The 17,542-nt window shown below is 45.9% G+C and overlaps 1 protein-coding gene across 1 annotated transcript in view; it reads left to right on the top strand.

Annotated features, from left to right (window-relative positions):
* Nucleotides 1–17,542, top strand: part of magi3a (membrane associated guanylate kinase, WW and PDZ domain containing 3a) — a 147,352-nt gene that overhangs the window by 109,559 nt on the left and 20,251 nt on the right. The window contains exons 6-11 of the mRNA XM_080445724.1: nucleotides 546–625; nucleotides 2,031–2,088; nucleotides 5,704–5,810; nucleotides 10,115–10,312; nucleotides 13,334–13,951; nucleotides 16,304–16,335. Of these exons, the coding sequence (XP_080301850.1) occupies nucleotides 546–625; nucleotides 2,031–2,088; nucleotides 5,704–5,810; nucleotides 10,115–10,312; nucleotides 13,334–13,951; nucleotides 16,304–16,335 (1,093 nt within the window). The remainder of the gene's footprint in view (nucleotides 1–545; nucleotides 626–2,030; nucleotides 2,089–5,703; nucleotides 5,811–10,114; nucleotides 10,313–13,333; nucleotides 13,952–16,303; nucleotides 16,336–17,542) is intronic.

The following is a 17,542-nucleotide window of genomic DNA, read 5'->3' as shown; positions in this document are numbered from 1 at the left end:
TTGGCTAAATGAATCTTACTCTCTCTCTCGCTCTCGCTCTGCTCTTTATGAATCCCGCCACAGTTTTCCCTCAGTGTTCTTTCTTCTCCACTTTTTTCTCTCACTGTGTAACCCCCTCTCTCTGTTTGTTTCTATCTCACACACCCCTTCTTGAACGGACTTGCCACGGACCCCTGCTGTATTTTGCTATGTCTCACTTTATCTATCTCACTCTCTTGTCTCCTTCCCTCTCTCCATTTTGACCTCGCGCTCTCATGTTCTTGTTCTCACTCCCCACCCTCGCTTTCCTCATCTTTCCCTTGTTTCTTTTTCTCTGATTCTCTTTATGTCGTCTACCTCTGTGGCCTTAAGAGCTTTGTTATGATTTCAAAGGCTTCCGTAAGAGAAGCCATTTGATCCCTAAAGGTAAGGGTTTGTGTTTTCAAAGAGCTTCACAGCACCTGAGTGTTCCCAGAGCCAACACTGAATAGCTATCACCTTAGCTTGCGCTAAGTGGTTTTTTGTTGCTTTTCCCTGCTAATGTCAAGTGTGCCTTTGCTCCACAGTCACAACACCAAGACCACCACCTGGCTTGACCCCCGCCTTGCCAAGAAGGCCAAACCCCCTGAAAAATGCGATGATGGAGGTGAGACAATGACATTTATTATCCATATATAGATCTAGGTCTTAGCATAGGCGGAGATTTCTGATTGTCTGGCTCTGCAAGACTAATGGATAGTAGACATGCAGAATGTACTTACTGCTGGTACTCAAAGTGATATACAGGTTTCCCCTAACTTTTGAATTGTTGCTAACAATAATGTTAAAGGAGGAGTTCACACAAAAATGACTTATTTTCTATCAATTGCACACCCCATGAAGCCTTGAATTCATGGATTTTTTTTTTTTTTGGCTTTCCTAAGCCTATAATTTGATGACAGGGTGTGTATCCGGTAGGAGACACAAATAATCTACTTTGTGTCTCCTACCGGATACATTAGCCGGTAGGAGATGGGAATCAAATTATTGGCTTAGGAATGCCACAAAAACAAAAATAAATCCATGGATTTAAGGCTTCATGGGGTGTGCAATTGATAGAAAATAAGTAATTTTTTGGGTGAACTACTCCTTTAATCTAAAACTTTAGCTAGTTCCTGAATTTGCTAAATTATTATCAAAATGTCCTGGTAGATTGACAAACAGTGACATTAAGAACCAACCAGCCAGTCAGTCAACAACCTTTAGGACGTCAGACGAGGAGGAGGTTGTTTCCAAATAATAAAATGATTGTCCTAGTTGCATGTAGCATTAGGTATGCCCTGAGACACTCCACTCAGCACCACACCACTCAGTCCCCGCCACTCGTACACACACTCTGCCCACTGTATAGTGGAGCGTATGTGTTTGTGCTCAGGCACAAACACATACCCCCCACTATACAGTGGGCAGAGTGTTCCCCCTGCCTCTCTGGAGGAAGTGCTCACTAGCAGACAGCCATTAAACAGCTGAACAGGTCCGGTCACAGCAGTGCCAGTGACACAGCGCAAACCTCTCGCAGCCCGGCCCCCACCTTCTCCCCCTAATAGCTTCTGGGACACATGCCGAGAGCTCATCACCACAGCATCTCAGAAAGGCAATTCTGCAGGCCCCGTCTCGCGGAAAGATCCCCTCTGCGCCGTGTGTGTTCGTCACACAACAGCAAATGCCTGCGGATTCCACACACATACTGTACATACACGTACTCACACACACACACACACACACTCCCCACGGAGGATAGCCTATTATTTTCCAGGGAGGCTATAACAACCCCAGCATCCCACCCCACCCTTCTCTTTCATCCGCCATAGCTTGTGTTAAGCCCCTAAACATTGCAGTGAATAAAAGCAGACCTGTGCAGTTCCTGTACTTGTGCTGTAATGTACTGTAGGTGTGTGTGTCGAGCATACGCAACGCGCCCTGGTGCGGGTGGGGCAGTAGTCTTTGTAGCGCTTCTCCAGCGGCCATTGTAATTTTGCATGTGCCTCTTCCTCTCTCTGCTGTCTCCGCAGAGCTGCCCTACGGCTGGGAGAAGATTGAGGACCCCCAGTACGGCGTCTACTACGTGGAGTGAGTATTCTTCTCTTGCTGCCCGGAGGGGGAACCCGCAGGCCTACAGCTTATATGCGATGTTAGAGAGATACTGGGTTAAAGAAAAATGCTTTTGATCTGTTAGCATCGATCGCTTCATTCAGGACTTTGCACTACAGTTCACTACTCGGTAAGAGCCTCAGTGTTAATCAACTCTTACAGGTCCATTTGGTTATATTTGTACATTCGAGGAGTTACAAATGGATAAAGTAACACTGAGGATTTTACTATGCAGACATGACACATTAAACACACGTTTGTGTGTTTAATGTGAATGGGATGCTGCATACAGTTAACAGAGGCTATGCTGTAGCTACAGTATAATGCTGCCATACCGATAGACTCATTCACTGCCTCTGACGTAATTGACGTAATTATTCCCGTTTACCAATACTGCCACTGACGTAAAAAACGTAATTTTAGACTCCCATCCACTTCCTTGTTAACTTAAAACTTAAAAATTCTGTATCTCTGCTCCTGAGTACTTTTTTTTTTTCAATTAAAAATATCTGGCAGTGGGCAAACGCGGCCAGCAATAATTGTGGCAGTGAATGAGTTAAGCAGGTAGCTACAGTATACAGTAGGTTACTTATGACATGATAAATGAGAAGCTGCTAAGACTCAGAGGACTTGTAGAACATGTGGTGGTGGTGGTATTATGCTGATAGCTATTGTTTCTATTTCCCCATGGTGCTGCAAAGAGGTGTTATGTAGATGCCACATGGGGGCTGTAGCCTCTTTCTGGTCCGTTTGTGGGTGTGTATGTGTTTTCATGTATACGTGCATGCACGCGCATATGGGTATGAGAGAGAGGAATGAAGAGGATGCAACTTGGAAAGTTAGTTGACCCAGTATGGCCTCCAGGGAGCATGTGAAGCATGAGCAATGGAGGAATCCCATTCTGATCAGAAACAAAACGAGAGAACAATGTTTTGTTTGATTCCCATTACTGTGTGGACAAAGACAAAGAGAAGTGGAGCGAGAGAGAAAGAGAAAAAGACACCAAGCCCTGTCCATCCCCGCAGGCAGAAGGAAATCAGGCTTGCCTGTTTATGCAAGGAGGTCATGAAGAGGAGCTGGCTTTCCTCTGGTTGCTGAGTCCCTTGTCTGCCAAGTTTTTTTTTTTTGAATGAACAGCAGAAATGTGTTTTGCAGTGCAACACAATGTCACAATTATTCCTGGAGCACAAAACAGGAGGCGTGGCAGTCAAGGGACGAGAAAGAAAAAGAGAGACGGAGCAAGTGAGACAGAGGACACAGAGAGAGAGTACTGTGTTTATCTGTCCATATTGGATGAGAATGAATTTAGTCATTTGTGACAAAGGCACAAACAGAAACAGTCCTTTTTTCTTGAATACACGCAAGCACAAACACACCTGTACCGTCAGCATTGCTCAGCATGAGGCTGATTCAGCGTCGGTGCCTTTTAAAACAGTGGGTTGCCGCCACAACCGTGTATGACAGTTAAACTGGAGCAGCGTGATGTCACTGAGCTACCCTCCCTTGGATCAGCCACGTAAAGCCTAATTTATATGTCTCACAGCATTGTGAGACAAAGTATAAATTAGGCTTAAGTCTGGTGTGCTGTCTCTCTCTGGGTAGCAAGAGATGGGTAGGTAGAGGTACAGTAGAGGGAAACAAGAATTCCAATCTAGCAGCTGCAGAGCAAACAGCAGGCACGTTCTGCTGACTCGGCGCAGGCTGTTTTTAAGTATGCATTTGAGACTGTATTAAGTGATGGTTGGGGTACTCTCGCTCATCTGACAACAGTAGACTGAGTATGTACGAAAATAAGAGTCTAGTGGCATGGCATGGAGATGTGGATCTCGGACTTCATGTCACCAGTCTTTGACGTTAGTAATCTATGACGCCGGTACTATTACATCAGTAGTATAACATCACTTCAGTACGAATGATTTAGCCTGATCCAACCGCCAATGACTTCCAGTATAATATTGAAGACGTCATGAAATGTCTTTTTTGCTAACTTTTTTGCTACGTTTTCCTCTGAAACGGAGGCGTGTTGTGCCTCAACCAATCACAGTCTCGACCGACAGTTCAGTCCCCTCGGCCTATGGGATCGATGGGATAACAGCAGCCAGAGCCATCACGGCTCTGACTGCAGCTCTGTCTCGCGCAGCATGAGGGAGAAAGAGAGAGAGGGGCAGTGCTGATTGAAGCACGTTTATGTTACTGCATTGTCTATTTCTCACCTCAAATGTGTACTACTGTTTAAGTTTTAAACAAGAACATTTGATTAGCAGACACAGACTAGCAGAACCAACAGTGTCACTGTAATGACAAACACCTGCTTGTGGAAGAACAGGAGCTATGGGAATCACACAGGTGAATGAAATCATGATTCATCACCTAAGGGCATGCTGATGGAATCATGCTGTACATTTAGATATCTATATTAAGATTGGCTAATTGGCGGGCCGGCAGTCCACGTCATCACACTCATGTCACTATGACTCAGCCATAACCATATAAGGAGTTCTCAATGCAGCATTGCCCAAATATGGAGTGTTTTGTCTAACCTCAGTGTGTCATCATGGCATCAGGCGCAAACAAATCAGTCAGCTCCATATATGGGCACAAAAGGGTGCATGCCCATATATGGGCATAGGACATGGAGTGACGGATACAGAGATCTCCATATATGGGCATATCGGTCAGATTTGCGGTGCAACAAAGTGTGAGGGATGTGTAGCGGGCCGAACTCTGTTAAATGCTTTAAAAAATATATATATTATGCCCATGTATGGACGAAAGGGACAGACCGGTCCCTTTTATGCCCATGTATGGACGAAACGGGGACAGACAAAGCCTCATGTAGGCCGACCCCCTGGGTCTGGCAAATATATAACATGCAGGGAGCTGCTTCTTTGGCCTACAGGCAGCGTGGACAAGAAATTTGGCGCTGATCTGTCCTTTGGTTTGTGAGATCAGCCCTAGAACCACAGACCCATTTCTAGACGGCGAACCTTCAACAGCTTTTTTATTTATTCTTTTTGGATTCGATAAAACAAGTAGTATTACAAGACAGAGTATTGAAAGCGTACACTCATTCTGTAACACTCTTGTCCTGTTAGTTTAGACGGGTTGTAAATCCCATCTTCATGTGTACTCGCCACAGGGCTCGGGTCAGCGGTTTACACACTGTTGGGAGGCTTTGGAGCCAGTTCGCCTGTGTGTGCCATCTCTCACGCTGCCCGCCCAGCTTAGGTTACCTCACACCCCAGGCAGTCAAATCAGAGGTTTGCATGCGCAGCAAAGATAGGCATCAGCACTGTCGACGAGCCTCGTCACGGGAGACCAAAGAGTCAGTTTCGGTCGAGGCTTAATACCCACAAGATTAATGCAAGACCAGAAGCATTAGATGTCATTTTAGACCCACAGTAGTCAATCTCAGTGCGGCAACATCAGCTGAATGAGTAAGCGTGGTGTGAATGCACCATGAATAGATTGCAGACCATAAGTAATGTCAGGTAAAAAGATCAGCTACACATAATCAGAATTTGTATGGACTTTTATGGGTTGTTCATGTGCTGTTACTCAAGTTCTGTTTCCACCATCTCCACTCGACTGCAGCCACATCAACCAGAAGACCCAGTTTGAGAATCCAGTCTTGGAGGCTAAGAGGAAGCAGAGTGTGGACACGCCCACTGCTGAACTGCAGCTGACGGCCGCTCCCTCGGGTAAGTCCAAGCCCCCAGAGTTGCTGAGAAACATTGAAGCCGCCACCCCAGTGGCCAAATCTGGAACTGCAGGCGGGGAGAAATACATGCACGAGCAAAACATACTGAGAGATATTTATATATATAAATATAAATATGTAAACATATTATACATAAATACATATGCATTTACATATAAATATGCATCTCGAGTGTATTTGATAAATATCTCGCGTTCATTGCTTGGCGCACGGGCTGCCGTAGGACGCAAAAAGGACACTAGTGCGCATGCTCATAACTCTATGGTGTCCCCAAAAACGTCTCAATAATTCTACTTCCGGCAGGCTTCCGGGTGCTTCAAAACGCCACTGAGCACATTCATTGAAATGATAGCTGGGGGCGGGGCAATCCGCCCTCTAGTTATATTATACCTCTATGGGTAAGTCCCTCCCACAAGCCCAAGCCCTCATCAGGAGTAAGAGGAGGAGTTGGAGGAGGGTGCTTCTTCTAGAAGACACTGCTGTTGAGTCTCGTTGCAGACATCACATTCATTATTGGGGTTTACCCCCTAATGGACACCGATCAGATTTATTCAAATCATCAATTTCAAATTGTTCCGCTCAAAGATGACCTGGAATGAATGGAAAGTGAAATATTGTATTTGTGTACCCAGTCCTCTCTTGACCATTTAAGTTCGAAACATACTGCAACTACTGTAATTTATTAGTTACACTGGCACCTTATTCATAATTTCTGTACCCAAGCTGTGAATTCAGGATATAGTTGGATTAGATCACGATTGGCTTAAAAAAACAAAAATCCTCGCAATAAAGAACTCAAGCTCTCAAAGATGGCAGCAGTTTGTTTTAACTTGTTCAACATGCATGCACTATTCAACATGGCAATATTTACAAATTGGCAGAGGGTGCTGGGGGATTATGCTAGCAAGATAGCTTACTCTTACAGCAGGTTCTAGTAAGGAGGGATTTATACTTAAATCTTGTCCGGTTTTATTCCCGTTAAAGGTTCATAAGTAATTTGAATGTAAACGGTTCCACTCTGGGTCTAGTGTCAACAGATTGCAGATTGCCATTCCTCATGTTCTAGCTTGGCAGACTTTCTGACAGCGACATTCTTCTTGTGTTTTTCGCTCTCCTTCTTCTCCGTGTTATGAGGAATGGACACAGGAGCTCAGGCGTATGGATAACAGGTTCCAGCATTGTGCTTTAGTTGTTGCTTACCTATGGGGAGGGAAAATAAACAAAACTGCTGAATAACAAGGTTATTTTAGTAGATGCATTAACCAAACACTGGGGCACTTCCATAATGTACCACAGGCTGAGATGTATGACTCTGGAGAATGAATGCTCCAACAGTTGACATGCTTCTGACAAACAGCCTGTAGTCTTTGCAGCAATGATATTCAATTTGAATAATGGAGCAGCGCTTCGCTGGGCGGCAGAATTCGTTTGACAACTATGAAGTGGGGAGGGGCTCTCATTCTCCCTTTCTTTGCAAAAGCCTCCCTTTGCCAGCTCTGTCATTCAGGCCGGTTTAAAGGTCTCTCCAGAACTCAGGCAGATAGGGAGAGAGAGCGATGTGTTGCAAGCAAGATATGAGAACGATTTCATTTATTTATGTATTAAATTGGTCAAATTTGACCTATATGATTTCAAATTACATTTTGGATCGCTCACTGTCACTTGTTGCTGATGCCTCCCGCAGGCCTATCACCTCTGCACAGGTCTGAGCAACCGGCATGCTGTGCTCAAACAGTTACTGGGTCGTGTAGAGGATTGCAGTAACATGAGTAAGCTCACTCGTGATTGTTACACACACACACACATACACACACACACACGCGCGCGCACACACACGCACACAGAGCTCATTAAGAGATTAGTATTCAGACCAGCCTCTTTATTCCAGACACCCTTTGGACAGAGCGGTCCTGCCTCATAGCTCAGCGTCTCTGGGGTCTGGGGATGATGATGATGATCCCCTACCCCCCACTGCTGTTTGTCCGTTATGTACCCCACCAGCCTTGTTTGATGAGAATGAATGGCTAATGGTGGTGTGACAGGAGGAGGGAGGGGGGGGCCCAAGGCGGGCTTCTAAATGCTGTTGTGACAGGGCTGGCGACCCTGACCTCCAAGAGAACGCCGCAGAGCCGAGAGGAGGAGGAGAAGAGCGGAGAAGTGCAGCACATCACATCACAGCGCCCACACTCCGCTCAGCCATAATTACAGTGCTGACAATCCCCGCTGACATTTTCACATAATCACGTCGCCCCGGAGAAAAACAGACTGTCCCTTTGTGGGCCCTTGGCTTAATCAAGCCTGTGTAAACATAGCCGCGGATTGCGTCGCTTGCACCCGCAGCCACCATCACATCACACCCCACCACCCCACACGCACACACACTCGCTTCTCCAGCCCTCCCTCCATCACCTCCGTCCACATTGCCTCTATCACGGCAAGGGGAGGCAGTGAGTGGCACTTGACATTGTGTGGCGTTAACAAAGGCGGCGAAGGCCTTAAGTGATCATTCACAGTCTGACGAGACTTTAATCCCAGAATGGAGTGCACACACATACACAATATGCACGTGGACTTGTCAAGGAGCACATCGCATCTTTCTCCCTGTGTGCCCGCTTACTTATTATTCCTTATACTTATTTAGAGGAAATATATTTACATAGAACCAATCTAGGAACCCTCTCTCTGACACCAGCACAGCCTGGATGTCATGTTAATCATTCTAGACTTAATCCTCAGCGAGAGCGGTCATGTTCATCAGCCAATTTGCCGAACAATTATGCAAATCACAATCCCATGACACTTTGCAAGTTATTATGGGGGGGGGGGTTTCTATCTTCACAGTAACTAATGAGATTGATCCCCCCCCACTCTATCAGTGTGGGAACAGAGAGGCCCACTGTGTGCAGGGACGCAGCCCGTAACCCACATTCTTACAGTGCCACGCCACAGGGCAGGGCAAGCCAATGAAGCCCCGTTCATACTTCAACATATGACGGTGTCACTCACTGAAAATACCCGATGTACAAGCTCACAGTGCGTCGCATCTGCTTTTCTGATTTTCTGCGAGTATAAAATGAAGCATAACATTGAATTTACTCTCTATTTATCTTACTGTACTTCTCTCTCCCACTCTTTTTCCTCCACACACATAATATGCAGAACCAGGTGTGATTCCTCAGTTATCTCTTGTCCTATTAACTATGTCTGTACTCTTTGCACATTTAGTGTGTGTGTGTGTGTGTGTGTGTGTGTGTGTGTGTGTGTGTGTGTGTGTGTGTGTGTGTGTGTGTGTGTGTGTGTGTGTGTGTGTGTGTGTGTGTGTGTGTGTGTGTGTGTGTGCGTGCGTTCTTTAACCCATTAAGACCTGAGGCTGATTCTACAAATGCCTTCTAAATCAATAGTTATCAGACTTTTTCGTGCCAAAAAAAACAAAATGATATGCATTTGGCCGCAGACCCCCCATCTGAAAATGTTTTGTACCATGGACCCCCAGAAGAGAAGACTTGTGTTATGCACGTGCTAGCGCAGTGATGATTGACGACGGAACACATTATGTGCAACAGTTTGCACATTTCAGTTTCTGGAACTCACTCCTAACTCATGCACTCTACGCACACTTGCACAGTTTTTAATTTTAACTTGAAACACAAGAATGACACAAAAATCCACCAGACCACCCCTCTTCAGGCGACGTGGCAAAATAACATGAACAGGTCATCATGGCAGTATGCCATGCAACACTGCTACGGCTTCACTTAAAGGAGTAGTTCACCCAAAAAATGACTTATTTTCTATCAATTACACACCTCATGAAGCCTTGAATTCATGGAGATACGCCAATAATTTGATGTCCGGCTGCATTTCCGGTAGGAGAAAATAAGAAAATAAGTCATTTTTTGGGTGAACTACTCCTTTAACGTTCAGCCTAGCAATGGATGAAAAATGATCGCATCCCATTTCATTCATAAAACTCCAATCCAATACAATGATTAATATTTATTGCAAGAGCAAAATACAGATAATGTGAGTAAGATTGTTAACGAGGACAATTTAACGTTCCGAGATCACAATAATTACACATTAATGACTCATCCCTCCTGTTCTCTTGTTCTTTCCACTGTGCTCTCTCTCTCTCTCTCTCTCTCTCTCTCTCTGTCTCTGTCTCTGTCTCTGTCTCTGTCTCTCTCTCTCTCTCTCTCTCCTCTCCTCTCCTCTCTCTGTCACTTACTACCTACCCCCCCCCCTCCTCTCTTCCTCATGTCTACTTCTATCCATTCACACCAGAGGAGTCAGGCGTAGGGGTGCGGGGTTTCACACGGGACCCGAGTCAGCTGCAGGGCTCCATCCTGCAGACGGCGCTGAGGAAGAGCCCCCAGGGCTTCGGGTTCACCATCATCGGTGGAGACCGGGCAGACGAGTTCCTCCAGGTCAAGAACGTCCTCCCAGACGGGCCTGCCGCACACGACAACAAGATTGCCTCAGGTATCCGTCCCACAATTAACCCACATATGTTATACACAGTAAAATCCTCAGTGTTCAATTCATTTATTCTCAGATTTAGTTCCGTTTGGTTCATTTGTAACTCCGGGAGTTACAAATGGATAAAATAACATTGTACTGTGTATACACAGTAAAATATGTAGTGTGGACCCGTAAGGGCCATACATTTTAACTTTATGTTTGCACCAACATGCGCCCTTTGGTTCAACGCTTCTTAGGTTTGGTGTTAATTATTACACTCCCAAAGGCTGCTGCAGATGCATGCTGTGCGTATGCAAACAATCATTTACAGGGCACCAAAAAGGCAAACAAACCAAACATGCGCTTTCCTGTGAATGTCGCAGTGCTTGATCAAACAAGGACGAATGTTTATGAGCTACGCAGCTCTGCCCCCAACTGTAAGTGACTTCCATCAATAATGGATGTGCGTGTTCTGTTTATGGTGGGTGTCCAGATATTATGGGGAGCCATATATTAGACAGAGCATTATGAGACTGCTTATCTACAGTTATCTACAGCATACCCATATATTCTGAATTGAATAGACCTGTATGCGATATATATCTACCCCAATATGCTTCCTATAAACGCACTGGGGCTTGTCACCCTTGCATGTTAGTGGCTCCGTAAATTTCCTTTTAGTGCATATATGAAGACGTGATCACATGTGTGGCAATGGTAGTGATATGAATCACTGTTGCTAAAGTGCCGTGGGATCCACATAAGAGGAATATTGATTGCATTGCACATTTTAAGAGCCACATCGGTGCTATTACTAGGAATGAACACCAAGCTGGAAGCGGAGAGAGAGTGATTGTTTTCATTGTTTCATTCCCCTTGAGTGGAAGGGTAATTGATAGAATAATATAAAAACGTAATGTATTTTATTTTCATTGGATAATAATAGCAAGCAGTGGGTTCCTTTTCGTATTCATGACTACTGAGCTGAATGGAACTTTTTGCCCCACGGACCCCCATTTGATACAATTTTAATCTCTGGGACCCCCCCAATCTGCATTGTAGTATCATCAGTGTTAATTGAACTCTGAGAGAGTACAAATGGAACCAAATGGACCCATTAGGGTCCATTTGGTTCCATTTGTTCTCTCTCAGAGTTACAGACACTTCAGGGTCCATTTGGTTCCATTTGTACGCTCTCAGGGTTGCAGACACTTCAGGGCCCATTTGGTTCCTAACAATCAATCATTTGGCTTGGGACCCCTGGAACCCCCTCAAGGACCCCTGGGGGTCCCCGGACTCTACTTTGAGAACCACTGCCTTACTGGATCTGGACATTGCATCTCTAAGACAATCTCAAGTTAACCATTTAAACCATCTAGACCTGAATTGCAACTGTACTTGGACCACTTGTTTCTCTCTACACCACATCTCTTCGCCAAAAATATCATCTACAAGCTTGTAGATCGGCTACGTTTGGTGAATATTCCCCCCAGAGTAGGGATGCTCTGGATCAAGTGGTTAAGGGTGTTTTATATTTAGTTGCATGCCCGTGTTGCGCATCGAAAATTGCTGATCTTCAAGCTCACGACGAGTCGTGCTGCGACTTGTACTGTAGATCTGCTATTTTAGACACGAAGTGCGGCGTGCAACCACCTATACATCCTGCAACTAAAACACAGCATCAGCCTTTGTGTGGTTCCTGAAAGTACTTGAAAATCTGCCCTGCTCACAATCAAAGATTTCAATGTTTTGTGTTTGCTTAGTTACCAGAGAGGCGGCATTATTTTTGTGTGTGTAGCCATGGTTGTGAAGTGGCGGCATGTGGAGCTAATTTACAGACTGCAAAATTTTGCTGTGTTTGTTAGGGAATTGACTGTGTAGGTTGAGTAAATCCCCCACAGGGCACATTGAGCCCACCAGCCACCAGCCATTCTGGCCTATCTCAGCCAGGTCAATGATAACACCACCTTCCTCCTCATAGGGGGATGTAAGGCAGAAGTAGAGAACTGCGGGTCAGTGACCTCTCGCTTTCAGTTCGATGATTACCAACTCTATCTCTCTCTCTATCTATCTATATCTCACAGTCATTCACTCCCTCACTTCTGCTCTCTTTCTCTCTCTTTCTGCATTGATGTGGCTGATGTGGCTGAGTTACAAATAGGATAGATTTAACAGAGTATTTTACTGTGCACTTATTCAGTGAATCTCCCTCAGCCTTTCGGGATTTCATTGATCTAAAACATGAATTCCATTGGGGACGTTTAAAAGCACTGCAGTGACAAACAAACAGCCCTTTCCCTGGGCATCTTCTACTTTTGTGTTCAGGTACTACTTTTTTTCAATGTGTCATTTCCGTGGCGCGCTGCACACTGAATGCTCACCGTTGTGAAATGAATGGCTGCTCCACACCCATCACTCCCATCTCCGCAAGCCTGTCTATTCAGCTCCGCAGGTCACTCTGCTGTTGAACGGCAATAATTTCCCATTGACTGGCTGTATGTGTCCTTGTCCAAGTCATCATCATTTTCTAGAGTACTACGTGTAAATCTATATGTAAATCAGGGTCTACGGGGGAGGGGAAATTACTGTTCTCAATTCACCCAGCAGATGGCTGCTCAGATGGCTCTGATGAGCACACTGGGGATGGGGAGCTGTTAGGGGTTAAGTGTCTTGCTCAGAGACACTTCGACACATAGACCAAGCGAGAAGACGTTCAAACTGCCGATCTTCCGATTCACCATTATTTTCTTGTCCACTAAAGCCACTGTTTCTCAATGTCGGTCTAGGGACCACCAGGGGTCCAAATGGACCCTTATGGGTCTATAACTCTGAGAGAGTACAAATGGAACTAAATCTATTTGATATAATTTGCACACTGCACACTCAGAGTTAAATACACACTGAGGACATTACAGGGTACAGTAGATTGGGGTCCGAGAGATACAATTCTTTATCAAATGCATATCAAACTGGGCGTCCTTGCAATGGAAAAGGCTGAGAATCAATGCGCTAACTATAAAACTGATTCCTCGCTCCTCTCAGGTGACGTGATCGTGGACATCAACGGGAACTGTGTGCTGGGGAAGACGCATGCCGACGTGGTGCAGATGTTCCAAGCCATTCCAGTCAACCAGTACGTGGACATGGTCCTCTGTCGGGGCTACCCACTGCCCGAGGACACCGGCAGCAGCGATGATGCCTCGGCAGAGGCCGGCAACTCCAAGGAGGCGTCCCCCTCCCCCTCCGCCTCCACCCACCGGGACCACCACTACACCGACGGGGGAACCCTCTCGAGGCAGGCCGCCGCAGCGGTGGTGCCGGCCATGATGACCAACGGGGGGCGCCATCATCAAATGCACCACCATCCTCACCCCCACGCCCCGGGAGCCCCCGAGCCCATGACTCTGTTACAGCCAGAGCTGGTGAGCGTGCCCCTAGTGAAGGGGCCCGGAGGGTTCGGCTTCGCCATCGCCGACTGCCCGCTGGGCCAGAAAGTGAAGATGATCCTGGACGCCCAGTGGTGCCGTGGCCTGCTGAAGGGCGACGTCATCAAGGAGATCAACAGGCAGAACGTGCAGACGCTCAGCCACTCCCAGGTGGTGGATATCCTCAAGGACCTGGCGGTCGGCAGCGAGGTCCACGTGCTTGTGCTCAGAGGAGGTGAGCCATAAGATGAGATAAAACCTCAAATGACATCAGGTGGGCCAACGACCTTACGAGGGTGTCGCTCATAGTAACATGCTGGTTGCAGCAACAGTACATCTCTGGTGTTACTTCAGGTGAAACGTTTTTATAAATATTCACATTATCAGAAAGAGGGAAAACGGCAGATCTCACAGTGTGCAACGCACTGAGCTTGTATTTTCTCTATTTGTTGTTCAACAAACTATATAGGACTTAGTGGTTAATGAATTGACTGAGAACAAGAGACAGCAGCATTGTCCATTTAACCGTTTTACTATATTATAGTTAGGTTATACTGTAGGTACATCATTAAGCAGTGGAGGTGCGACGAGATGTAAACACATTTGTGAGCAGATGAATGGCCGGCCTGACCGGCATGTTTAAATACTCTGCTGTGCTGTGATGATATGCACCCTCTGGCCCCTCAGGCCCCCAGCCAGCCTGCCCTTGCTTGGCCACACTAACCCACCCCAATAAAGCAATTTCATGCTCTGGCCCACACTAACTCTCTGCCACCCCGCCACTCCCAGTGCACCTTCCCAAACAGCAGGGCAGGGCAGGCACACATGGCCATCTCCGCTGGGGGCAGCCTAACGAGAGAGATGTTGGTTTGGCCCACCTGCTGCTTCGATAGACACAGTGTCCTACAAAGCATAGGAGACAGATATGCACGGATGAGTGAATTAATCCCTCCGATGGGGGGGGGGGGGCGTTGTGTCACTGTGATCATAGCCTTTCTGTCACATTCAAAGAGGGGTCTGTGTTACTAGTTCGCCAGGATTGTTCCATTTTGTCCTTCACTGCAGTGCAGTAGCCTAGATTCAGGAGATCCAGGGTTGCACCCACGTATCAGGTGTTCTCTGGCGGGCTCTACTCTGAGCTCCAGGGGCTTGTCCTGGGCGCGTGCTGCTGCTGGTAGCCCTCCCTGCTGTGAGAGAGAGAGAGAGAGAAAGAGGGAGAGAGAGAGAGAAATGATAAATTGTCCTCGTTAACAATCTTACTCACATTATCGGAATTTTGCTCTTGTAATAAATATTAATCAGTGTATTGGATGAGTGTTATGAATGAAAGGGAATGCGATCATTTTTCGTCCATTGCTAGGCTGAACATTAAATGAAGCTGAGTCGAGAGATCACAGCCTTCCAGGTTGAACACAAACACATCTGCTGGGCTGCCCGCAGGTTGGTCAGAGAGACCATGGATTAAGTTGGGCTTTTCTGTCCGCCAGCGGCTAAAGCTCACCTTCAATGATGGCAGCGAAGAAAAATGATCTCTTGTGCTGCTTTGTAAGTCAGTACCCTAAGGGATATGTACTGTACTCAAAAGACATAGTAGAAACGTGTTCTTTCATACAGTACCTCTGCCAGTAGAATGAGCATACATTGTCTCTTGAACTGAGGATAGTATATGTGTCTATGAATGAACAACCTTGCAGGTATTACTAGAACAGCAAATATGGGACAGGGTTCACATAAAGCCTAAAGAATGGCATATTTTTCCATGGCCATGGCCCCCTCTCTGTCTTCTCCTGTTGTGGCATAGTAAGCCATTCTGCTGCTGGAGTTCACTGCCACCTACTGACGGAGTTATGCCATGACATGACTAGCAGGCTGTGGAGTTGGATAGGGTTAAAGAAATTCCAAGTACTGCTAGAGTGCGTGCGTGCGTGCGTGCGTGCGTGCGTGCGTGCGTGCGTGTGTGTGTGTGACACACTTCAAATAATTGGATGTCTCTCTCTGTGTATCTTTTCTGTCTAGAACTAGAGTGGGCCGAGATATATTGTGATAGAACTTCTTAGAGAAATTTCGATTTATTTCATATATTGGGTCCTAGCTTTTGGTCAACACAAAATGTTGTCCCAGTTTGAAACCAGAGGAGAGACACTGCTGTACGGTCACTGGCTAATCCTTAATATCCAATCTGTAATAAAAATTGTTCCAATTAAAAAGGTTGTTCCAATGCCCGGGGCTCAATGCTCAACAAGAGCTGTTTCCTGCCGGCTGTCAGAAAGAAATTAAAAAGAAATTATGTTGGCCCTGGAACTGTAATCATTTCTGTACAGATTGTTCTAACCGATATTGCACAATAAAAAAAAGTACATGGTTATGCCTTATTGCACAGTCTATATACCCAGACACTAAGCGCTTATTGCTCCTCATGGGGCTTATTAGTATCTTCATTATTATTGTCGTTATGTTAGTACAGTATTTTCACTGCTTGTACCTGTATGAGTAGTGACAAATAAACATTGAATCTTGAATGAAATGTCTGCTTTTCTCATTCATTTATTATTATTATTCATTCATCTCTCTATCTCTCTCTCTCTAGGCCAGACCTCTCCTGTGAAATCACTGAAGCCGGTGAGTTGTAGGAAATTCTTCTAATTGCCCTTACAAATTCACAACTTTAGAGACCATATCTCAGTGCAGCCCAGAGTCTGCCAAAGGAGCCCAGCTCAGTTAAATCTGTAAGATGTTCTTCGAGCCTACGCTGAAGCAGGGAGATGCAGAGGATAAGACTACTGCTGAATAATTGAACAGAATGCTACAACTTTGCCTCGGTTACCCGTGAGCACCAAGAAGCAAGAAGTGCACAGTGTTCGCAGTGGCAATTACATTATTCAGGGACATTAGCGAGAATGACTGTTATATCTGGAGCTGGCTGTGGGTAAATGTGCTGGCTCCTGGCAAACGGTAACTTAACATCCTCCTGTGTCTGATTGTTTAAGATGTTAGGATGTTCTACAGTTGGTCCCAGTGGTTCTCCTTAAGGCCTGCCTCTTTGAAAGGGGATAGAGGAGCTGAAACAGCAACAGGACTGCTCATGTACTATAGCCTTCTCAAGTAAAAGTCACTTACATTACACCAAATTCACACCAACAGCGCTATTCCACTTCCGTGTTCTGAGAAAGTAGCAAGGTTCCATGTATTGCCTATGGCGAGGATCGACTGTCACTTTTTACACTGCAGCAGGAGGCACTGCCAGCAAAAAGCGGAGCAGCAAAGTAGATAAAAATTCATCTTTGCCTCTGCCACAGTGCGGCGAGACAAAGCAGCAGCTAGCCAATCAGAAGCGAGCTGTGGTCTGAAATAGGCGTGGACTAGCCATTAACTCATTGAGTGCCATTCACGTGTTTCACGTGTTTTAACGCTATGGTGCAACGTGACATTTTTTTTTTTTCAGAACCCAAGATATCATTATCTGAAGATTTGCAGCTCCATCCACTCCTTGTTTAACTTATAACTGAAAAAGGCTGTATCTCGCTTCCTAAGCACTTTTCTTTTACTTTGAAAGAAAATGTAATGGCCAGAAATAATTTGGGCACTCAATGAGTTAAAACATAATAAAAAATTTGAACAAAAATAAATCACTGCCACTACTGGTGTGAATTCAGTGTTACGATATTGTTAGAAATGAAGGCCGGGGGGGGGGGGGCCAGGGAAACTCCAGGGAAACTCTCCCCTGTCAGGTGACAAGAAGGTCAGTTGGCTCTCATGCATTGAAGGAGGCATGAGCTCGGCCCTGGCCCCCCTAAGTTGGCAGAGGGAAGGTAGTGCCCAGGATTAC

The sequence above is a fragment of the Gymnoscopelus braueri genome (assembly GCF_963280865.1).
Source record: "Gymnoscopelus braueri genome assembly, chromosome: 12".
Classification (NCBI taxonomy): domain Eukaryota; kingdom Metazoa; phylum Chordata; class Actinopteri; order Myctophiformes; family Myctophidae; genus Gymnoscopelus; species Gymnoscopelus braueri.
Note: the sequence above shows the minus strand (reverse complement) of the source record. Positions and strands in the feature narration are given on the sequence as shown.